This window comes from Amphiprion ocellaris, chromosome 5, assembly GCF_022539595.1.
Source record: "Amphiprion ocellaris isolate individual 3 ecotype Okinawa chromosome 5, ASM2253959v1, whole genome shotgun sequence".
Classification (NCBI taxonomy): domain Eukaryota; kingdom Metazoa; phylum Chordata; class Actinopteri; family Pomacentridae; genus Amphiprion; species Amphiprion ocellaris.
The window spans coordinates 8826444-8851155 of record NC_072770.1 but is presented as its reverse complement, the minus strand read 5'-3'; the positions used below and the strand labels follow the sequence as shown (position 1 = coordinate 8851155).

Genomic DNA, 24712 nt, shown 5'->3' with positions numbered 1-24712 from the left:
CTAGAAAGACCAACAGTCAACTAGACCACAAAATTAAACGTAAAATCAAGAAAAACATGCAAAAGGAATGAGATGTTAAGTTCACAGAACATTCAAAATACAACAAGACATCTAGGATTAAATTTGCAAGAACATACACTAGCGTTTATTTGGGGTCACCCAGACAATTTCACGTTTTCCATGAAAACTCACACTTATTCATGTGCTGACATAATTGCACAAGGGTTTTCTAATTATCAATTAGCCTTTCAACACCATTAACTAACACAATGTACCATTAGAACACAGGAGAGATGGTTGCTGGAAATGGGCCTTTATCTGGTTCAGATTTTGGACCTCACATGTTCTTCCTAGTAAAAAAAAAAACTGGGGCAAAATACGAGTTTGTGCCTCGAACAAAAAATGGAATTTGTGCCAAAGCGAAACACAGTTGGTATTGTTTTAACTGCATTCTGGATTTTCTACCTATTTTAAAGTTCTGTTCAAGGAAAGTACTGTTGTTATTTATAGTGCACTGTGTTTTTGTGGTGGGTATGGCTGGAGGAAATACGAGAATATCATCAAATTTGTAGGACTAACAAGGAAAACAGCCTCTTAAACTGTTTATACAGAGAGAAAGAATGCGAAGGAGGAAACAGACGATTGTTGAATGATTTTTTTAACGCATGTTTTAGTAAAATACTAAACTTCAATGTTAAAAGTATTGAGAATATCAGTATATTTTGCATCTAAGAATTCTTATAAGAATAGAACCAGAAAATACTGACTTGCAGTAAGGAAGATTCATATGTTGGATATATAGAACTGTGTGACTGGAGAAGAAGGAATATTAGTATATTAGCCTGGAAAATGACTTACACACAAGTCATTTTCCAGGCTAATATACCCGTTTCTCCTCAAGTATAGGTTGTCAAATGTGAAGATATAAGGCTTTTCTTGTTTGCTTTGTTTGCTTACGTGATAGCAAATTGAATATCTTGGTTTTGCCGATGATAAAGGGGTGCTGTAAGTGAGGTAACATTGGTTAGTAGCCCTACATCTCTGAATTTGGCAGCTGTCATGAGGAAATATTGTTGGATTGCGAGGCAGCTGCTGGTTCTTTATGTATGACTGTGTGTGTGTGTGTGTGTGTGTGTGTGTGTGTGTGTGTGTGTGTGTGTGTGTGTGTGTGTGTGTGTGTGTGTGTGTGTGTGTGTGTGTGTGTGTGTGTGTGTGTGTGTGTGTGTGTGTGCGTGTGTGTGCGTTTGTGTTGCATGGTAACGTAGAAAGATAACCGTTGAAAAGTTTGGACTTCAAGGAGCAGAGGTTTCTTGTGGGAGAAAATGGCACACTTTGGTGTTAAACCTAGGTTTGCAGACCTTTTAAATGCCCACAAAGTTAACTATACGACACACTGAGGGACAGAGGGAAGCCTAATAAATATGATATATGCTCTTTGCAATACACCAGTAAAAAAGTTCTCAAGTTCTCAAAAAGAGAACATTTGATTGTTTTTGTCCAGAAATAAAGCTGCAGTAACGTATAATGTCCGTCCCCGGCCCTGAAAAGTCCACCCTAACCTGACTTCATCTCTGGAGGTAAATGCTCCACCACCTGCCACCTGCTGTCCCCGTTAAGATGCTTAATCCAAACCCAACATCTTTAGCGAAAGTGGCCTCAAGTGACTCTGAGCCACAGTCTGAGCCAACAGCAAACAAAAGACCAACATATATGGCTTTTTAAGAAGAATGACGTGCTCAGGTTTCATGCGTCAGATGTTGACCAACATTCTGCAGTCAGTGCAGGCAGAGCGGCATCTACTGTTTGGAGCATCGAAATTCAGAATTAAAAAAAGCTAAATGTCTTCAAGCAACTCGCCTTGTGAAGTGAAACATCAATTCTGAGTAACCCCACTAGCTCTAGTTAAAGCATTGTTTTGGCTACTTCTGATGAAGCTTCTGAGCTGAAGAAATTTAAAAAATATATTTTTTTTGTCTGTCATACTCACGCTTTATTTCCTCAAAGGACATCATGCTCTGATTGGGGTAAATACAAGTCTGTAATATTTTGTAACCCTTTTAATGCCCGTTGTCGAAATACAGCATCTGCTTTCCCTGGTGCAAAACGTTGGTTTCTCCAGATTGGACTATAATGAGACCTCAGGTTCCATAATGAATTTTTGGATTTGGAATTGGATTGGTAGTGCGCTTTTATTAGATTTTTAAATGTGTCTATGTATAAATATGAATGCAAAGGCAAACTCCAATATTCTGATTCCATTTCTTTCCGCTGTGGGATATCTTTTGTTGCAAAATAGAATTTAATAGACATTCATTGTGCTGCCCATTAATAGTGTTATATGTGAGCACTTTAAACTCCCTTAGCTGTAAGGTAAATGTAATAAGGTTAATCAAATTATGGCTGTTTTCTTTCTACATAAAATCCTACAAATAATTTTTTAGATTTGTTAAAAAAAAATCATTGGATTATGAGAGTGGTACATTTTTAAATATATACAGTATCTTTGGGAGAATGGTCATTTTTCTGACTTTGCTTCAGCTAATCAATGACAACAGCAGGGGCATCCATCGATGGATTAATCCAGCTATTTCCTCCAGTAGGGGTTCATAATTTACCTTCGTGAGTAGGTTGGATGTAATTTCTATCCCCAGAGAGGTGAACTGCTCTACCACTTTAAATTGGGAAACTTCCCTTGATAGGTTTTCCCTGTCTTTATCATCAAGCAGCAAAATGTAAGATTTGTCATTGTTAATTGTGTATCCCGAAATGTCATAAAATGCTTTTATCAACTCCAGCACCGCAGGAATAGATTTATTGAGATGTGAAATAAACAGAATTACATCATCTGCCTAGAACACTATCTTATGTCCTGTATGATGGATCTTCATTCCAGCTACTTCTGGGTTTGTGCATACAGCTATTGCCACCAGCTGTAGTTGAGCAGAAATGAGACAGGGATGCAAATTTTAAACAAATTATTTTCCCAGTAGTTGGCACTGTAACGGATAAAATGCTAAAACAAAGTATGGTAAATATCATTCCATTTGCTGACATAGCTAATTTTAACCTTTTGGCACTCACTGAAAAATGGACTCAGTTGTTTAACTGCTTGGCTTTGGCCAGAATCCATTAACCACCTCAGAAGTCTTTGTCATGGTGCCCGTTGCTAGCTAAACCGCCACAATGCTCACTGCTTGCCAACACTAAAATGAAAATCTGCTACCTCGGGTCTCTACGCAGCAAACACACTGTAATCTTCCATCTCTTTAAACGGTACTACAGCTATTACAGTCATTAGTCTGACATACATGTCCTTATCGGTTAATATATTTTTCATTAGCGATTAATTGATTAGCCATCAATCAGTAACATCCTGATGGGCAACTCATTTTAATGGTTAGATATGAATAATATATGATACAATAAGCATCTGTAAGACCACTAACTCTGATTAGATGTACCTACATGAAAATGAACAGCACTAAACATTAGTCCGGAGCACTGGATAAGGGCCCTTTAACACTGCTATATGATGTTTTGTTTACAAATTAATTATTAAGAATAATAACTGTCAATTAGCTGCATTTGTCGTTCATTATTTGTGTTTTTGTTCACTGCTGATTTGCAATTTTGATGAAGCTTTGCAGGAAAACATTGGGTTTAAGCCTTTAATGTGCAATGGAATACTTCCAATCACCACTAAACAATTAATTGATTGATTTTTAATCAAAGTTGCAGTTTGAAACTATTTGAAAAATGCTTGTAAAGGCTGCAGTTTCTAAAATGTCTTGAAGTTTATCTGCATGTTTAGTCTTTAGACTATGACACCTGGATGGATGTGTAAGTGATCTGGTTGCATTTTTTGACAGTACTCAAATGTGTTTTTTATTCGTTAAACATGTGAAAGTTGTCCAAAATTACAGAAAAGTTGTCCCAGATGACTTGAAAATGACTCAAAATTACACAGAAATGATCCAAAATTTCTCAAATTTGTCCAAAATGTCTTGAAATCTGTCTGTGTTTTTGGTCTTTCAAACTATGACACCTGGATGGATATAAAAATGATCTGGTTGCAGTTTTTCATCCATTAAAAATGAGTCAAATGGCATGAAAGTTGTCCAAAATTAAATGAAAATAGAATAGAATATAATAGGTCTTTATTGTCACTGTTACAGAAAACACTGAAAATCAGTTTAGTACTCTCCACATAGCAGCATTAAAAATAAACTATATAAGGCAATATTAACACACACTAAAAAATATAAAATGTAGGATGTCTGTTGTGTCAGTGGTTTTTCAAGTTCTTGCTGTCCTTATTGTGTGAGTCCAAAATTACTCGGTTTTATGGTTTTTCATGTAGTAGTCCTCCATCATATGTTTTAATCTATTACTTTGTGAAATATTGGTCTGAAAAATTGCAGTTTTCTCAACTTGTTCAACCCTACTCTCAGTTAGTTTTGGGCAAACAAAACACTAGCGGGGTTGTGAATTTACGGTTAGTGCTTCTACAGAAGTTGTAGGAAGTGAAACCGGTTGGCTTTCCTTCTGTCTAACCAGTTTTTGAGAGCTTCAATGTATACTTAGATGGTTTTACTACCTAACAAGACTGAATGGTGTCGGGATTTACTGCAAGGTTTGTTTGTAGTTTTGTCCACAAAGAAAAGTCTAGCTTATGAAGAGGATGTAGTCACAGCTGAAATACAAATCTTGAGTTTAGTTGGGACACCTTAAGGTACAAAAACATAATCCCAGCTGATCTTAGAATCTGGTTTCTTGAACAGGAAATGTTTAAATCTGTCTAAGTTTGGTTAGTGTCTGTGTGGTGTCAATGTGCTGAATGATGTCGCCTCAAATCCTGAGCTGTTATTGAATGTCTTGATGTTTGTGACTTCAGTTGTGATTTTCTGTGTCCTGCTTGGTTCTGAGGTCTGCAGATAGAGACATACATGTCACTGTAGCTGGTAAAATAACTTAACTATTAGTCTAAATATACAGCAACTTTTCTGAATTTTTCTGTTGCCTGTTAGTAATAAATGCGTATTTCTGTCTACACTGAAGCTCATTTTATGCCATTTTCAGCTTCAGAAGCTGATAGATTCACTTCTGAGATGATTTAAAACAGCTGCACGTAATGACACTTTTCAAGTAATGTAACATGAGGGGGCATAAAATATTAAATTAGTGTTTGCATTGCGTGATAAAGTCCTTGTCACTTGCTGTGTTTTTTCTAGTACATATTCAGGTGTAATCTGAATCTATCACTCTATCCAGACTTGCTCAGCTCAGTGCAGCATCCGTCAGTGTTGTACTTGGTGTGATGGAGGGTTAATGTTTTCACTGATGATAAGAAAAAGTGTCTTTTAAATTCCCTGCACTTGCAAAAGGGAACATCGAGCATCTTTAAACAGACGAAACACTGAGTTACTCAGGATTTGTTGGTGCATCGAAGCTTTATACGCTGAGGAGGGTTGATGATGTTGGAGTGATGAAGGTGCAGAAACATGCAAATGATCAGCTGAAGACGTCAGTTTTTAATTGTTTCTTTGGGGTTGTCAGTGTAAAGCATTAATGCTAACGTGCTGGATGAATTTCTTTTAGTTTGGAAGGCCTGGAGATAAAAATGCAGATCTTTATCAAACATGAAAGGCACATAATACGCATTTTTGAAACCTACAATGAACCTTTTACTCTGCTTGTTCGCTGGTGTCATGACATTTTTCATTATTTAGACATCTTTAGCTCAAACAAGCAATCAAGAATTTAACTGCAGGATTCATTTTTTTTACATGAAAATAGCTGCATTCTAAGAGTAGTTTTTTTTTTTTTTTTTAGAATTTAAACAATCATGGAAATTGACAGAGGTTTCTGGTTGACTCATCCTAAAGACAACGCCCAACTCATGAGAATAACTAATTTACATAAACAAAAAGAAACTGGTAACACTAGTATACAGACACTATGAAAGTTTTGCAATATCTTGGTGTTAAAAACAACTCCAAACCCTGTTTTATTAGTACAGATGTTTTAATTAGTCAGCAGTGTTTGCTAAATGCAACATTTCCGGTGAGTATCGTGCCACAGAAGGGCACGTTATGTGTTTGCAGCATTGTTTCCTTGCAGAGATAGTGGGTGTGTCAACCACTTTTCATAGCCTCAAGTAATGAATGCGAATCCAGGTGCTGATGCCAAAAATCCATGGCTCATGATTAAGGCAGATGCAAGAAGCAAAATATGGAATTAAATTCACTTATGTAGCCGACAATGAGGAAAAGCCCAAAAACGTCACAAAGCAAAGATGTTTTAAATCTGCACGGAAAACACATTCAACTTGATGACAGACATGTTGGCCTGTACAAAAAATCTAAAGAGCGACGGGTTAGCAAATATCCCAAGTAATAGAAGCATGTCAAGCCCTTAAGTTTAAGTCAAACAAGCGTGAGTCATGTTGCGTCTAACTAACTTTCTTCACTGTCACACTTTGACGAGGTAATCGGCTAAGAGCAATGATAGCTGTGTAATTTGGCTTTATCCTCTTAGCAAACATCTACATGTAAACATAACACGGACACCGTAAACATTCCCATAGCCAGCAAGCTGCAAAAATCAGATGCTCACAAGTTTGCAGATCAACAACACCTGTTATATTGATCAGCTGCCAGAATTTGGAGAATGAGTGAAAGTGGAAGATTAAAATGTGCTCTTAAGTTCTGCTGCATTCACTCACTGCACCATTTTTAAACATTAGTTTGACACATTAAGGCATGAAAAGCTGATTTTAATGAAGATTTCTTTCAGTTCTGGTTAAAAATATGAAATGCATGAACACACCTTGATGCAGTAATTCACTCCTGTTGTTTTATAGCATGTTTTTGCCGTTCTCGACCACATTGAATTGACATTATCGACATATTTAGAGTTTTAATTGTCAAAGAAACCATAGATGATTGATTCCATCGCACCTGATTAACATGATAACAGCCCGTCATCCCTGTACATGCGCCCCAGTAGCTACCTCCTTAACCTTCTAGCATTCTCAGCAGGCGCCTCATCATCCATTCTGATCAGCGATAAACAGAAACTAACCCTGATAACTTCTTGCACTCACGAATAATCTTAACAAGGTGGAGCTTTGTCACCTCTGATAAAGGCATGGTGTATTTTAATCCAAACCAAGATGCTTTTTCAGGTAATTATGTTGCATAAACTCAACCAAACACCAACTTAAGTAAAAAAAAATTGAAGCATAATCAGTGTTTCCTGTAGGATTTTTTCCCAGCAGCGGCGCTGCTCTGCCCCCCCCGCCACACACACACACACACACACACACACACACACACACACACACACACACACACACACACACACACACACACACACACACACACACACACACAAAGAGTAAATACTGAGAGCAACACAGTTAACTGTAGTTTACCTTAGTACTCGTGAGTACCCGACACAGTGCAAGACTGCTGTGTATTTGCGACGATTAAATTAAAAAAAAAAGATTAAAGGAGCAGCGCTGGGATTTTAGCAGCGGTGGGCCACCGCTGCAGAATGAATGTAGCGGAAACCCTGATAATTGAAGCTCAAGATGGGATTTGAACTCAATCTTGACTGATGGCTGCTACATCCTCTTTAGCCTCCAAATACAGACTTTTGTTTCTCTGTCATTGCAAGAAGTAAGTTCTCATAAGTAGGGTAAGTTGTAGAAGGCGTAGGAGGTTCTTACCTGTCCGTATGTTTGGGAATGTGCAGTGATAGCATCCAAATCATTAGTCTGCTGCCTTTTTCAACACAGTAACGCCACGCACCAGGTGTAAAGTTGCACTTGTGTTCAGTCATATTTTTACAGGCAAGAAGCTGAATAAGTTGTGTTCTCTTTCACCTCCACCTCTTCAGCCGCAGAAATGCTGCTCAAATTTCGACCAAACATGTTGAGGTTATTTTGTTTTTCTGTGCTTTTTGCTGCAGCTCTAAACCAGATTTGTGCTGTCCTAGTTCTGCATTAGAGTGTCCGTCTTGCTTTTTGATCACGTGTAATTTACAACCACGTTTAGTTGAAAAAAACACAAATGGAGCGTGCCCTTTTGATTACCAGAGCCAGAAAATAATAGAGTCCAGTAGGACCACAGTAAACAGAGGTTACCTCGACTCACCTACATCTGCCGCTACTCCTAAATGAATAGCATCACTCATGAAACAGTTTTGGTCCCGACTCCTGCTGCGAATATCAAGGCTGTCCAGAAATTAATCATCATAGACATATTTTGCAGTCAATGAAAATATGCTATTTGAGTGTTGAATTACAAACTGAACTCTGCTGCCAGTTAATTAACTTTTTTTTTTTTTTTTTTTTTTGTGGGAATGTTTCCAGCGTGTTAGAATCTGTAGGCTCATTTTTCATCACTGTGGACTCATTTTCTATCACTGTGGGCTCAATTTTCCTCACTGTGGGCTCATTTTTCCTCACTTTTTGTGGGAATGTTTCCAGTGTGTTAGAACCTGCACTCAAAACTGACAGACTGACAAATCGATTAAACTGATTTATTATTTAATATTGGCTCATTGCAGACGTAAAGGCATCATTGGGAACAATAAATAAAGCACAGATTGTTTAAAGATATGTTTTAAAACTGTCTGTACATTCTGTACAGTTAAATATCGACTGATTTGTCATTATCAAATGTCAACTATTTGGGTGATTACATAGATTTGATCTCAAAAATATTGTATTTGTTGTGCTTCTAGGACCTGCTCATAAAAAGGTTAGATTGATGGATGATTAATAGATTTCCTTTTTTTTCACTTCCCCTGTGCAGGATGGAAATTAGAAACAGCAGAAGCTACTGGACAGATAATGCTGTATTGATAGTATATATTGAGGAAGCGTATAAGGATAACCCCCTCATTAAAAAAGGAAGCATTTATTTTACAAAAATGGTGAAGGACCTGGAAGCAACATTGCACATGTTGTCAAAGTGGCAAATGCTAGAAAAAACATGAAAAAACATATTTTGCAACTTAATTTATTTCTTTGTTTGCATGTTTTTCTGTCAGATTTGTGTAAACACATCCTGCAGTAGGAAAAATTCCTGGAACTTTTGTCACATGACCGTTTATTCGTAGCTGAGTCACTGATGGCTTCACAGTTGCATTAAGGAGTGCAAATTTTTTAGTTTTTTTTGCAGAATTTGGTTAGAGAAAAGGCTTTATTATTGGGAAATCTTTAAATGAAATATTTTAACGAAATATCAACAGATTTAAGCATCAAAGTTTCTCGACTGAACGGGACCGATGAGTAGGACCTTTGTGATTTTACAGGTTTTTTAATTTTTTAATTTTTTTGGGTAAAACAGATTAATGTTGTAATTTTTCATGACAATTTTGAGACATTTTTATTTATTTCTTTTTTTATTTTACAATGGGAACCCTTTGCTTTTGTATTTCAGATTCAAGACACTTTCTGTTTCCTCAAAAGGCGGTTTAGTGCAAAAAAAAAATAAAATTCACAGAGATGTCAGATTTATTCAATAAACACAGCTACACGTTTGTGACCTTTAGCTAAGATAATTGGTCCCAGTTAGCATCAAGACAGATGGACTTGAAAGTGCAGTTTCCATCCACTACAGCGTTATCGCACTATTTTCTGTAGTTCTCTGTTCTCTGTGTTCTCAAATGAAATGCACAGGAAAATTTCTCCTTGTTATATATTCTATTAATTTATTAGCTGTACATGTGTAGTAATATTTGAGTGAAAAGCTCAAAGAGAAGATATACAGCTCAGAATTAAATACCATGAACACACCCTAAAACTTCTCCATCAGCTCTGAAAGAATAAAAAATAAAGCAGCTGAACCTCTTTTTCATCTACTGCATCTTTCGTTGCAGCATTACAGTTAATTACAACAGCATTTTTCATCACTGTGACTCATTGTTCCTCACTGGTGGCTCATTTTTCCCTCACTGGTGCCTCATTTTTCCCTCACTGGTGGCTCATTTTTCCTCACTGGTGACTCATTTTTACTCATTGGTGGCTCATTTTTCCTCACTGGTGGCTCATTTTTCCTCACTGTGGGCTCGTTTTTCTCATCACTGGCGACTAATTTCTCACCACTGTGGCTCATTTTCTATTGCTGTGGGCAAATTTTTCACCACTCTGGGCTCAATTTTCCTTATTGTGAGCAAATTTTTCATCACTGTGGCTCATTTTCTATCACTGTGTGCTCATTTTCCATTACTCTGGGCTCAGTTTTCTTCACTGTGAGCTCACCTTTGATTTGATTAACGTCCCTGGCAAAACTGAAAATCCCACATAAAAGTTTAAGTGGAAAATGCATGCATCATTCTTTGAGGAATTTCAGTGCTTCCTACTTGTATTATTATTATTATTATTATTATTATTATTATTATTATTATTATTATTATTATTATTATTATTATTATTATTATATATAAATATTATTATTTGAAATAGCAGTTGTGCAACTTGAAGTATATTCCTCCTATTTCTCTTTATTTCTGTCTCATTTCTTCCAGATATGAGACGGTTTCATCGTTGTTGGTGCTCGTGTGCATGACTGGAAGTAATGTGAATTATGTCCTTTTTGGTTTACAGATGCAGTGAAGGGATAGAAGATGAAAATACTCAAGAAGGACAAGCAGCAGGTTCGTATTGTTGCCACACAAACGCACACACACACAGGAAAAACAGGGCCGTTTCTAAAGGCCCTAATGGACATGAAATAAAGCATGATTTTAAGTGTATTTATCAGGTAAATGTAGGACATTTAATGCTTCCTCTGGTCTGTTGTTGTTCACACACAAGTGGAGGCTGCTGTTGTAGCATCACATTGTGCAAAATCATTATTATGATATATTATTTCACTAAATAAGAGTTTGTGTATCTCTAATATTCACAGTTGTGCAGTTTTATTCGAATTGAGGAAATCCGGTTTTAAAAGAAGCCGAATTATGATTGTTTATGTTTTGATTTGCTCTGGAGAATCAAATTTGGGAGCTTTTGTGTGTTTGTTCCAAAACTGCTTGAAATTTTTAATATTAATATATTTCTTTCATATTCTTTACATACATTGTGCATTTTTTAAATACAACTGGATGTGTCTGAAAACACGAGCTAGCTAGTTTTAGTTTCTCCCTTTTTTGACTATTTTTTTCTATTTGGTTACTGTTAAAGATCCACACAATAGAAGGAAAAAAGTTTGATGTACATAATGTATAAATACTTACTTTTTTTTTTAACCTAAAGTTGCACATTGCAGTGCTTTGCCTTTGATGGACTTTAAATTATTTGAGTTATTTCTAACTCTAAAGCTGGTTTCATTTTTGAGTTTTTAGGACAGTGTTTTTTATCTGAACCTCAAGTACTTTCTGGGCTTTTGTTTTTGCTCCTGTAACATTTTTCATCACTATGAACTCTTTTTTCCTCATTCTGGACTCATTTCTCATCACTGTGACTAATTTTCCATCACCGTGGGGTAAATTTTTCCTCACTGTGGCTCATTTCTCATCACTGTGGGCTCATTTCTCAACTTTGTGGGCTCATTTTTCCTCACTGTGACCAATGTTCCCTGTAATTTTTCATGAGTCTGAGCAAACACACAAACTCCCTGAGCGTCCCTTGGACCACTGTGAGCAACATCAGACGTGTGCACTGTGGTCACACCAGCATCACATCCATTCAAGTTACATGGTTCATTAAAAGAATCAAATTACAGCATTTACATTTCTGTTAAAACACTTTGTCAACAGGAGCCAGTTGAAGGCTGCAGTGATTTTAGTGACACTACAATGTATAAGAGTGAAGTTATTGAATATTTGTCTCTCTTTACTGTTGCAGTGGTTTTGCAAATTGCAGACGGACCCTGTTCACTCCATAGACACCAATGTTATTCCTGTAGCTTGAAAGACAGCTACTTTTGATAAAACTGGGCTTGTAGCACATTGTCTGCCTTGCAACAATGGGAAAGAGGCACCGTTTATGTTTTGACAACCTATATCTAATGAGTTATTGATGCTGGAAGTCTGAATCTGTGAATATCTTTCCAACTTTACTGAACTTGGGGCCACTACCACCTAAGGAGTGATATATTTAATTTTGAAAAAAGCATTTAGCCATACTTAAAACTTTAAGTGCTTTATTAACACGGAACTAAAAAATTTGTATTGTTTTATTATCACAGGTTCTGTCTGAAAAGAGGTGGCATCATTTTAAACAGTGAAACCAGACTAATAAAATAAAATATAACGACCAACCAGTGAGCAATACTGGATTCTGCACAAACATAAACAACTGAATGCAGAATACTGGACAAAGAAATTCTCTACAGGCATTTTTTTCATCTAAATCTTATCTTAACATAGTTAATATATTAACTCATTTATTTGTGTATGCATGTATTTATTGATTTATTTAGTACTGTTAAAATATCCAAGTTCTGAATGAGTTTTTCTTTAGATAGGCAAAGGCCATTTATTGATATCATATAAGTTATTAAATAAATGTTTATTAAAAACTAAAAATCATTTAAAAAAATAAACAACTTAGGCATTTATTGAGTCACTAAAATACTGTAGCGTCTATGACCACATCAGCATGATTATAAGCATCCTCAGGTAAATTCACAACCATATAGTGTGGGAAATCTAGCTGATCACATCATGATGTCCCTTACCAGATGGACTTCAGGAGATGATTGGGGATGAAAAACTGGCACTGCTGGTTGGGTCCTCTCTGTTCTCATGTTTCTTATATGGTGATGCTGCCTTGCTTCAGCCAGTCCATGAGCAACAGAAAACACAGTTTGCCCTGTACATATTGCCACTAACGCTGTCAGGCCAGGGGTCCAACTCTTCCCACTCACGTCTGTACATTTGCAAACGTTTTTGCTTCTGTGGACATGGTGGAATTTCGGGTGTAGACATTTTTAAAGGTGCAGCAGCGTCTGTAACCAGGGAACCCATGACAGGACCATAGGACCAGACACAGAAGTCTGAGGTCTATCCGTTGACCTCACATCGGGTCCTCGCTACATAGGTCCTACGAAGGTGAAATTGGCTACCCTTAATATTTCCTGTGTTTTATTTTGTTCATCATACAGTTTTAGTGAGTGTGTGACAGACGTGTATGGGACATTTATGAAAATACAGATCAATTTGCGTCCCATATTGATTCAATACGGGACACAACAATTAATTGTCAAATAAAGGATGATTCCGTATTTTAAGGGACGGGTGGCAACCCTGACTCCGACAGCCATTCCATCTTAAAAGAATCACATTCCTTATGTGCAGCCACAACGGTGGCTGCACATAAGGACGCCTGTCAATGACGTTGATTAGCAGCGTAAATACCATTATATACAGTCTATGGTAAATACGTATGTGAATCGCATCATTGGCTGCAGCAGCCAGTCACTGGTCACTCACTGACTCACATTGAAATATAGCACAGAATGAATTGTTATCTGTTCATTTTATTTTCAATTTAGGTTGGATTTTTTTTTTGTGCGCAGCGCAGATTTTCTGTGCACAATTGCGCACGTGCGCAGCTTAGAGGGAAAAGTGACTGTGACTCATTTCCCATCACTGTTGGCTCATTTTCCTCAATTTTTTTTCACTACTGGCTCAGATTTCATTACTGTGTGCTATTTTTTTCCTCACTGTGACTAATTTCTCATTATTGTTGGCTCATTTTTCATCTCTTCCGTATCGGCTAATTGGCAGGATTTAGGATTCAGAGGGTTAAAATAATACTAATTCCATGTATCAGTCAGAAAAGAACCACCTCCAAGTTGATAACAGTCCTTCCAGCCAGCATTCAGTGACCTGTACAGCGTTTTTCCAGGTGTTCTCTTGGAAAATTTTTCCTCCTTCTTGCTCACGGTGTTTATTTGCGGTTGGTAATATTCATGAGTTGAGCTGAGCAGTGTGATGAGTCAGAGTTTCTCTAAGTGTGAGGTGACACAGCAGTCTCTCAGGCCTCCATACTGCAGCGATGGGGTGCCAGCATTCACTCCTTCCCATCGCTGTCTGCTGCTTTTTTAGATTTCTCCATAAATAACAAATACTCTTACCCATCTCAATCAAAAAGTAGCAAAAAAGTACTGATAGGGCTCATTCTTGTAAATGTATATTTCCTGAAATAGTCTGAAATATTTAAAAAAAAAAAAAAAAAAAACATTACGAAACAGTTTGTGACCTCATCCACTGGTGAATCAAGGTGATTTGAAGCAGTTTTTAGTGTCTTTACAAATCTTCCCTGTGTGTTTTCTGTTGCAGACAGGAACAAAACCCACAAAGAATGCTTATCTAACACACTTTCCCTCCTAACAAACGGCACATTTGTACAAACAGAGCACATGATTTTTTTTTAATTTCTGTTCGCCGGTCTGATGTGTGTTTGTGTGACTTGACAGACTTTTGCATTTGTGACAGTTGGGGGGATTTTAAAAAGGATTTAATGCGCTGAAACTTTTGGTTTTCCACAGCCGGTGCATTTCGCAGGTTGGTAAGGTTGAAACAGCACCTTAAAAAAACTGGTCTCTGAAGTTGGACACTGAATCTCTGAGGTTTTTGATTCTTCCTCTTCGGTCGGCATTTCTTTAGGGTTTGCTCGCAACATTATTCTGTTTCTGGCAGCGGTGGCGGCTAATTTTAGCATTCACACGAGGATGGATTTGTGTTGTTGGAGACATGATGTTTAACTCCAATCAGATGGCTCATTTTTCATCACTGTTGGCTCATTTTTCATCACTGTGAGCTAATTTTTCATCGCTGTAGCTCATTTTTCATCATTCTGGGCTCATTTTTCATCGCTGTAGCTAATTTTTCATCATTCTGGACTCATTTTCCCTCACTATGGGCTCATTTTTCATCTTTACAATTTTTAGTTTTTACTAAATCTGATTGGAGTAAATGCTTAAATTTTTTTAGCAAATTTTGAAATTTTTTTTGTGCAGCATAAAAAAAAGGTTCAATGCCATAAATCAAAACAGACACTGACTTTGTTTGATAACTGTTGCCAACAATAAAAAAAAATGGTGGCTCTACATATTGTAGATATTTTTTTTAGTAATTTATTTCCATATTTGGCTGAACAGCCTGCAGTTTAGCCAAAAAAAATGCCTAAATTTTTGTCTTATGACTGTTGGTCACAATTGAGTCCTTGATGGCTTCACGGTTGCACCGAGTAACTCAGAATTTTTTCTTTTTAACAGAATATGGTTGCTGAAAATAATTTATTTTTGGCAAATTTTTAAATGAAACATGTAAAATACAGTGATTTTGATGAAATATTGCAGCTTTAAGCTTAAATTTGGTCAATTTCCCCAGAAAAACGAAAAAATTCAAGTATCTGGTTAAAGAAAATCATTTATTATGGGCAAAAATTTTAAACGAGACACATAGAATGAAGTAAATTTGAACAAATATTATGATTTGGAGCTTCCATTTGTTTAATTTCACAGGCAAAACTAAGTCACTTCATAATTTAAAGTCCGTATTTTTTTTTTGTTTTGTTTTTTTGAAGAATTTTAGTGAAGCACTTAATTTATTTTTGGTGAATTATTAGTAATTGAGACGTATAAAAAACACAAATATTGATAAAATGTGGTAATTTTAAGCTTACATTGGTAAATTTATTAACAAAGCTGTACAGAAGTTGAATATTCGATGCTTTTTTTCCATTTTAGTGCCTCTTTCTCTGATAAATGGTGTCATTTTGAGCATTTTTCTTTAGAGTTAAGGTCATCTGATCCTCTTAATTTAGATAATGAGTAGTTTCCTCATTTGGCCTGTGACTCAAGTCTTGTCTTATTGATGTTTTAATGTCTGCTTTAATTAGTGTGTTTATTGGACTTATGTATAATCTTTTTTAGAGACATGCAAAGGGTGAACTCTGATCAATAGCATTAGGTAAAGTGAAGTTACACTGTGTGTGCTTGGACTCCGCTATAATAATGCTTCCATTGATTATTTCCTCAATGCCGTATGCTTCATTATCTTCACTGGGGAAAGTCTGGCTGCGTCCGTCTTTTAGTTTTAAACACTTTTAAAGCCCTCAGAGCTACATCAAAAACACAACAAAGCAGAGTTGGTTTGAAAAGGAACTCTTCAGTAATTCTTCTTTAGCCGCTCGTTTTCCAGTTTGTGTCGGCGTGTTTACAGCAGGAAGGTGATGAGATTTTCCACCGGTATCTCCTCTTTCAAGTGGCCATCCAGTTATCCGACTATCTGGCCGACACATCTGGAAACAACAGAGCGATAATGTCATCACGCTGCCATGTTGTGGAACATGTCTGAGCATGGAAGCGTTTAAGGAAGGACTGATCGTTTCTGTGTTGCTCAAAATGTAGAAATAAAGGGACGGTTTTTGGAATTGGAGCAAGAGCAGTTTGATTTCTCATGACATGTCCGTGTCAGTAACCATTTCTGAACACATAAAAACCCTCGAAGGAAACCGTTTCGATGCTTTTGTGTAAAACCTGAGTGACTGTTTCGCTTCACATTGTGTTTGGAGTGACACAGTTGCCAACAATGAAAAAATGGTGGCTGTACGTACTGTACATATGTTTTAGTACATTTTGAATTTATTCCAAAAAATCACCTTTTATTCTTAATCTTTAGTGTCTTTCAAGAGGTGAAGCGTTATTCAATCAGAAGTTGGGAACCGTTCTTATATGGTGGAACACAAATAGTGTTTTGGTTTGAAAGTGGCTCTTTGCTCATTGCATACAGGTTTGTGGTGCCGATTTAAAATTAAAAAATGTATTATTTATGTTACGTGATCAACATTATTCTTTCTGTAGCTGAAGTATTTCCATGCCACTGGTGTTACGTTTCTTTTTCAGCGTTTCTCTGCTGTTCTTGCTTATTTTGCTGTGCGCCTGTTTAGCCTGCATGTCAACAAATGCTGCGTTTTTTCGAAACTGTCGAAAAAAACTTACCAGTTTGTCTAAAAACCCTTGAACTGGATTACATTAAGCTAAGTTAGACAGACTTCTCCTGTAGATTAGTCGTGAAAAATCAGTCCTGTGCAGGTTTTCCTTCTAGATTAAGCATGATGTGTTCGAGTTAACTTTCCTTATTTGACATCGCAGCGTTGATGCTAAAGCGATGTGTCCTGCAGCTCATGTGGTGTATTCATATACATACAGGAACTGTTTTGTATGCTGATACTTGATTTTTTTGCCACTACAATCCATGAATCAGCAAACGCTGTGAGAAACTGTGATTTCTGCACTTCAAGGTAAAGCAGAGACTGAATTCTTCTCCGTCTGAGGCCCAGATTCAGTGGCTTTGATCATCGCAGCTGAAGCGTCCGTCTGCAGCGCTCTGCTCTCTGCTCCCTCCCTCTTTTTTAAAGTTATTTATTTTTACAGGGGGATAACAAGAATGTGGCTCTCCTCGAAGCAGGAGTTCCCTTTTCTTGGATTTTTCTGGTTTTCTCAGAAGCCATGCACACATGGGTGGATGTAAAAGAGTGCTTTTTTAGAAGATAAGCATCACGCTGAGTCCGGGTAGATCTGTGTTTAACTCAGGGAAATGGTGGATATTTTTTTGTCCAAGATGCAAAAAAAAAAAGCACAGAAAAGCTTAAAGATTAACCTCTGATTAAATATTAACAGCTGCCTGACCATCCACTTCACCTCGGAAGTATCCATCCTTCAAGCAGTCGGGGCTTTTACCGGCTCTGATTTGTCAAATGTTAAATTTTGCTGCCGGCTTTTGCATGTTTTTATATTTTTGTTAAAGATATGAGAAAGAAATGCCACTTTTTGGAGATTTTATGCACAAAAAATTAGTTAAACAATCCGAAAAATAAAACAACTGATAGATTAACTGGTAAATAATTATCTTGTTTGCACAGCTGGCATTGCATCTTAATTGATTTTCCAAGTGAATGCGAATATCTGCAAGATTCCTGCAAATTTTTTTATTCTGTGTTTGTCTTTGCTAAACATTTAGTGATGCACCGATCTGATGGACATGAATCTGGACTGAACTTCATTTATTATTCATTCTGGAGCGATGTATTGGTTCATAACTGTTAACTAGCTTCCTGGAAGTCGGAAATTAGTGGTGAGTTGAACTGCTGGCGTAGCTGATAATTCCTGACTAAACTACTTTGACCATATGTTCAAATCCATCATTTTCTATTCCTGAGTGTGGCTGCATGGTCTTAATCTGCTGCTGTTAGGAGACAAACTTACTTTTTTGGTAATCGACCCACTTACGTGATCGTTTGTTAATGACTTGTTTGAAGTTTTTCGACGTCCTACCATGAATTCCGCTGAACAGTGTCAGTTTTTTCCCCATTTTTCATTGTTCCCTTTTGCTGTAACTAACCTGGAAACTATAACATTTGGATTTAGTGGTATCTAATGGTGAGGTTGGAGATACTACCAGCTTTCCAAACATGAGGAGAACCCACATTGTCTTCTACTTTAACCTAGAGATGACAGTGTTTTGGTTTGTCCCTTCTTGGCCACTGTAGAAACATGACGGCACAACATGTTGGCTTCTGTTTAACAGGACCCAAACCCCATGTAGATGTAAAGGACTCATTCTTAGCTGACAAAAACACATTCACTTGTAGGTGCAGGTCCACAAATTAAAGCATATTTACAAATTTCTGATAATATATCCCCTTAAATCCTACACATTGGTCTGTTTTCTTTTAGATTGCAGCAGTTGTTGAGCTACATGAGCTAATGGAGGGAATTCAACTTCTAGAAGTTACATTCTAGGAGTTTAATTATGTAGATAAATAGACCACAGTTGAGTTGTTTTGCTTGTAGGACGTACAGAGTCGAGGAAATTTCAACAGTTTGGGATGGATTCACGTATCATTTATGTCTCATGTTACCAATGTATAGGAGATTCATCCCAATCGATTGAGTATACGGACTTTAAATGGAAAAATATTAAAGAAAGCTGGTATTGGAGTGGCATCACCCTCTATACACTTCTGGGTTTTACTGGATTATTTCTTTAATGTCTATTAAAGGGCAGATGATTACTTTATTCTGATTTATATCAAGTATTTATACATTTGTTTGCTTGTGCTTTTCATTGTGCGCCTTAGTTCTTTGGTTAAAGTGTTTAAATCCAAAGTTAGTTTGTTAAAATGTAAATTAAACCTTTTTTCCTCTTGATATTTATTCAGAATAGGTCATTAAATATTGTCATTACCTGTTGATATGGAGTAAAAGTCTTGTTCTTTACATACTAGTTAAAGTTGTGTATGTATTATTTTATTAGCTTCTCTGCTTTTTAAAGTACAGACTGAATGACTCAAGGTCATAATTTGCTTTAAATACGTAGAAATTCTTGACTTGGTTGTGGTGGAAAATGACTGTTTTTGACTTTAACTGCCCTCCAATAAAGCAGCTTATCAGGATAAACCTTCCATCTGTACTGCCCAACCCTTGAGCCAGCTGTTTTTGTGTAGTTTACTTGATTGTTTTCCTTGGAAATCATTGACTTTGTGCTCTAAAAATCTGTGCTCTGTGCTGACTTTTTCTGAAAACATTCAAGCAATGTTAGATCAGTGTGAAATCCGGGATGGGAGTTCAGTTGTTGTGTAAGACCAGAAAGGTTTAGGGCAGTATAGAGAGATGGTGTAGCATCATCAGAGAGGCATCTGATTGGTCTCAGATTGTTTTTGCATCATGACAAGGAGTCATAAAGTCAAGAAGAACCATCCATCCTGCAACAGATGGATTGTAGTTCCTCCAGAGAGTCCCAGAAAGTGTCTCTACTTTACTTTAGTGCCTAAAACCTTAGTGAAATTGTCCACACGTGCAAAAAGGTGGTGAAAGGTGTGTTAGCTCAACATTAGCTTTAGCCACGTCCTCTCATTCTGCTCGCTGCTGTTTACAGTGAAAGGAAGTGACAGCATTGATGAGATTGCAGTGCTTGCGGTCTATATTCGTGATAAACATTTCAGCTATTTCACCTACTCTTTGAACTAGCTGTTTTTGTGCAGTTTTCGTGATTTTTTTTGTCTGTTTTTTTAATCCACTTTTTGCTCTAAAACGTGCTCCATACTGGCCCTTTGTTTAAAAATTTGAGCAGAATTCAGGGTTGTGGAGCACTCTGGTAAAGTTTTGGTCACTGGTGACGCTTGGTACCGTATCCATGGTGCAGCATCATCAGAGAGGAATGTGATTGGTCTCAGATTCGATTTGCATCGTGACAAGGAGTCATAAAGTCAAGAAGAACCAGGAATCCTGCAACAGATGGATGGTAGTTCCTCCAGAGAGCATGAAGAACTGTGGCAACGTCTCCAAAATGCTTCGAAGTTCATGAAAATCTATGTGGCAATCTACTTTACTTTTAGTGCCTCAAACCTTAGTGAAAGTGTCCGCACACATGCAGTGATGTCCAAAAAGGTTTTGAAAGGTATGTTAGTCCGACTTTAGCATTAACCACGTCCTCTGATTGTGCTCGCTGCAGTTAACAGTGAAAGGAAGCAACAGCATTGATGAGATTGCAGTTCTGACGGTCTATATTCGTGATAAAGAGACAGACATTGTGAAGAAGAAGAACTATGATGTTAGTGTTTTAGCTGTTTTAGTGTAGTTTACGTCAATTTTTCTCAGTTTTCTATCCACTTTCTGCTCTGAAATGTGCTCCATACTGGCCCTTTCTTTAAAAATTTGAGCAGAAGTTTTGGTCAGTGTATGCTTGGAATCATATCTATCATGCAGCATCATCATGGAGGCATCTGATTGGTCTGGGTTTGAATCTGCATCATGACAAGGAGTCATGAAGTCAAGAAGAACCAGGAATCCTGCAACAGATTGATGGTAGTTCCTTCAGAGAGCATGACGAACTGCGGCAACAGTAAAAGTGTTTTTTATTTGCTTTTAGAACATTAAACCTTTGCACAGAACTGCACATGTGCAGACACCTCAGTGAATGGTGCTGAACGGAGTGTTAGCCCAACATTAGCATTAGCGACGTCCTCTGATTCTGCTCGCTGCTGTTAACAGTGAAAGGAAGCGGCAGCATTGATGAGATTGCAGTGCTTGCGGTCTATATTCGTGACAGAGAGACAGACATTGTGTGTGTGTGTGTGTGTGTGTGTGTGTGTGTGTGTGTGTGTGTGTGTGTGTGTGTGTGTGTGTGTGTGTGTGTGCGTGTGCGTGCGTGCGTGTGTGTGTGTGTTTATGAGTGTGTTGGTGTTTGTGAGGCGCTGTTATTGATTCATAGGCAGTGTGATTGCAGGCAGCCTCCCTCAGCTGCGTTCGCTCGACTTTACTGGACTGGCAGAGCTACGCTGCAGCTTAGTGTGTGTGTGTGTGTGTGTGTGTGTGTGTGTGTGTGTGTGTGTGTGTGTGTGTGTGTGTGTGTGTGTGTGTAGACAGACTGTTTGTGTGTTTGCGTGAAGGACAGACAGTTTTTTTTTATACATGTAGTCATCCATGTAAGCACATTGAAGCGTGAAACCTGAGTGTGTGTGTGTGTGTGTGTGTGTGTGTGTGTGTGTGTGTGTGTAGTAGTGGTGTTAGTGTGTGTGTGTGTAGTGGTGTGTGTCTAAAAGAAGCTGTTGTAAGTCATGTACGTGTGTGTAGTTCATCATGTAAGCACATTGAGCCATGCAGTGTCAGTGTGGGAGAAACTCTTCATGTGTGTGTCATGTAGGCACTTTGAGGTATGATGTGATGCTGTGGCGTGTGTGTGTGCGTCTGTGTGTGTGTGTGTGCGTGTATGTGTGTGGGCTGCAGTCGCTCCGTTGTTGTGGAGATGGATGGCAGCGGCTCAGGTCATTACTGAGACTGAGTTAGCTTAGCGGCTAATTTTAGCTTCTAGGTTACCTGTGACTATGTCCACTGAGCTGTTTTTCTGTTTAGGGAGGCAAAGGGAGCGAATGTGGGGCAAGACGAGCGTGAAAATTTGTTTTAGTGATTAAAACCCTTCGGTCGCTGTGTGGTAGATCACCTGACTGATATGTAAAGGAAGCTTCAAACATGAGGAGGTTTTGTTACTCTTCTGAGCTCTGTGTTTTTGGGTTGTTTTTTAATTTTAAACTTGTTTTTTAATGGTAAAGGGGTCGCTGCACCTACTTTAGATAGTTTTCTTGATAAAATAATGAAAGAAAATGGAGAGAGAGTCTGCAAGTAGGGCATAGTAACTTGGAATTTTAGCTTTTGTCTCAGTAGTTTCTGCTCCTTCACATTTTCTCACCTCAGCAATTGTCGCTTTGCACTACTGTGTACATACATTCTTCTCTAGATGTGTCAATATAAATATAAATACATATATTTATTATTCTCTTTTCCTTATTTCTAGAGTGACGCCAACAGCCTAAACCAAATTCCTTGTATGTTGTGTACATACTTGGCCATTAAAGCTGATTCTGATTCAGATTTTTCCTCACTGGATTAGTTTTTCTCTGCAATCAAAGTCCTGCATCTCTATAGAAACAGAACAACCGTGGCTAGAAGTAAAAAAAGACTCAGAAATCTTTTTTTGTGCACTAGGACACAGTTATTAAGCCATAAGTCATTAGAAAAGAAGAAACAAGTGTTGAATTTCTTTGATTGTTTGATTATTTTACCAAAAATTGAAAAAACCCGAAACCAACTTGTGCAACAGTTTTCCACGTGTCTCCACATATGTTAAGAACACTGGAAAAGACATACTTTATTTTACTATTTACATTTTTACTTAATTTCCATACTTTTGTGCAGTTCAGCTGAAAAGTCTTTTCTGAGTTTTTGTCACGTTGCTCTTGATTGCAGCGAAGTCACTCCTGGCTTCTCAGTTGTGGTGGGAAATGCAGATTTTTTTGTTTTTAACAAATTGTTGTTCGAGAAAACGGCTATTTTTTGCAAATTTACAAAAAATAAGGCATGTACAATAAAGTGGTTTTCATGAAGTAGCACAGTTAAAAACCTGACGATTCTTCGTTTTTGCTTGTTCTTCGTCTAATGAAAAATGCAATTTTTCATTTTATTTTAAAGATAGCTGCAAATTTTTGGCAATTTTTGTAAAAGAAGGCATGTAGAATAAAGTGATTTTCATGAAATATTTCAATTTTAAGCTCAGATTTGGTTGAATTTTTTTGATAACACCACATGCCAGACACAATTAGTTCAAAATTTGATGATTCTTTCTGTTTTCGCCATTTCTTCCTCAGGAAAAGTGTAATTTTTCACTTTAATTTATCTTATTTTAAAGATAACTGCTAATTTTTGGCATTTTTTAAAAATAAGGCCTGTAGAATTAAAAAAAAATAATAATATATTGTAACTTGAAGCTCGGGTTTGGTTGAATTTTGTTGATAAAACTACACGCCACACACAATTAGTGAAACATTTGACGATTCTTTCTGCTTTCACCATTTCTTCCTCCAATGAAAAGTGTAATTTTTCGCTTTATTTTAAAGATAATGGCTCATTTTTGACAATTAAAAAAAAGGCATATAGAATAAAAAGATTTTCATGAAATATTGCAATTTTAAGCTCAGATTTGGTTGAATTTTCTTGATAAAACTACACGCCACGCACAATTAGTTACACATTTGACAATTCTTTTTGTTTTCACCATTTCTTCCTCTAATGAAAAGTGTAATTTTTCACTTTATTTTATTTTATTTTATTTTAAAGGTAACGGCCTTCCAAACCTGCTGACCAACTGTTCATGGCCACATGTTTATTGAAATATTTTGATTTCGGGCTCAGCTTTAAGGTTTAGTTTCGTTTGTTCCCAACAAAATGCACACAGGTCACTCAGGCGTAGTTTAACTAACACCAGTAAGTTAAACCCCTCTGGTTCAGAAGGTTGAACAGACTTCAACTGTTCCTGTTGTGTTTTCCTTTAAATAAATCTTTTTCCAACTCTCCTTCTGTTGTATAAAGATGCATAGCTTTGTCTAAACATGAAAGACAACAGAGTGAGTGTTTTTCATTTGTCTTCAGTTTCTTCTCTGAATTTATTTAGATTGTCAGCTGTTAAATTTCAGAAAAAAAACTTTTAGATCAGTTTTTATCTGTGCTGCACTTTCCAATGTGCAAATTTATTCCTTTCACACATGCTGAATTTGGTTCTCACCAAAATAGATTTGTCCTCACCCATAATTAAGGTTTTAATGTTTTAAAGTTATTATTTCCTTCATTACAAGTTGTAGTTGAAACGTTGGACTCATTGAAAGTTGGTTTCTCATGAAGACAAAACAAACACATTTGATGACATTTTCTTTCCTCGTATACAAAATTCTGAGGTTTTTGGGCCGAACAGTTAATTAAAATATTATTAGATTTCAAGTGCAAGATACAAAGTGCAGACATAATTTCTTAGAGTTAAAAATGTGTCACTACAGGCCGTTTTAAATGAAGAATTGTGACTTTTTTAATTCATAATTGTTTTAGTGGATGAAAAAGGTAGTAATAGAAAATCAATTTCCACTAAATTCGTTTCACATTATCTGTCAAAATATGTGTAATCTGATTTTTTTTGCATATATTTCAGCCATACTTATGAATTAAAATCAATTTACTAAACTAGTCTTTACTGTCAATCGTCTTGATCAATAATAAAAACTAAAACAGTCTCTCTCTTCCAAAACTGACTTTAATTGTTCTCCCACCTCCAGCTGCCCATTTCCACCAATCTAATCTGCATTGCCCTTACTATACTTGATTTGCTCATCTACATATTTTTGAATTTACCACCAGCTATA

At 36.9% G+C, this 24712-nt stretch overlaps 1 protein-coding gene across 4 annotated transcripts in view; it reads left to right on the top strand.

Moving 5' to 3' along the window:
- chd6 (chromodomain helicase DNA binding protein 6) overlaps nucleotides 1-24712 on the top strand; it is a 181590-nt gene that overhangs the window by 22992 nt on the left and 133886 nt on the right. For all 4 annotated transcript variants that reach the window (XM_055010483.1, XM_055010485.1, XM_055010484.1 and 1 more), the window contains exon 2: nucleotides 10619-10668. In XM_055010483.1, coding sequence (XP_054866458.1) covers nucleotides 10639-10668 — 30 coding nt within the window. In that variant the 5' untranslated portion in view covers nucleotides 10619-10638. The remainder of the gene's footprint in view (nucleotides 1-10618; nucleotides 10669-24712) is intronic.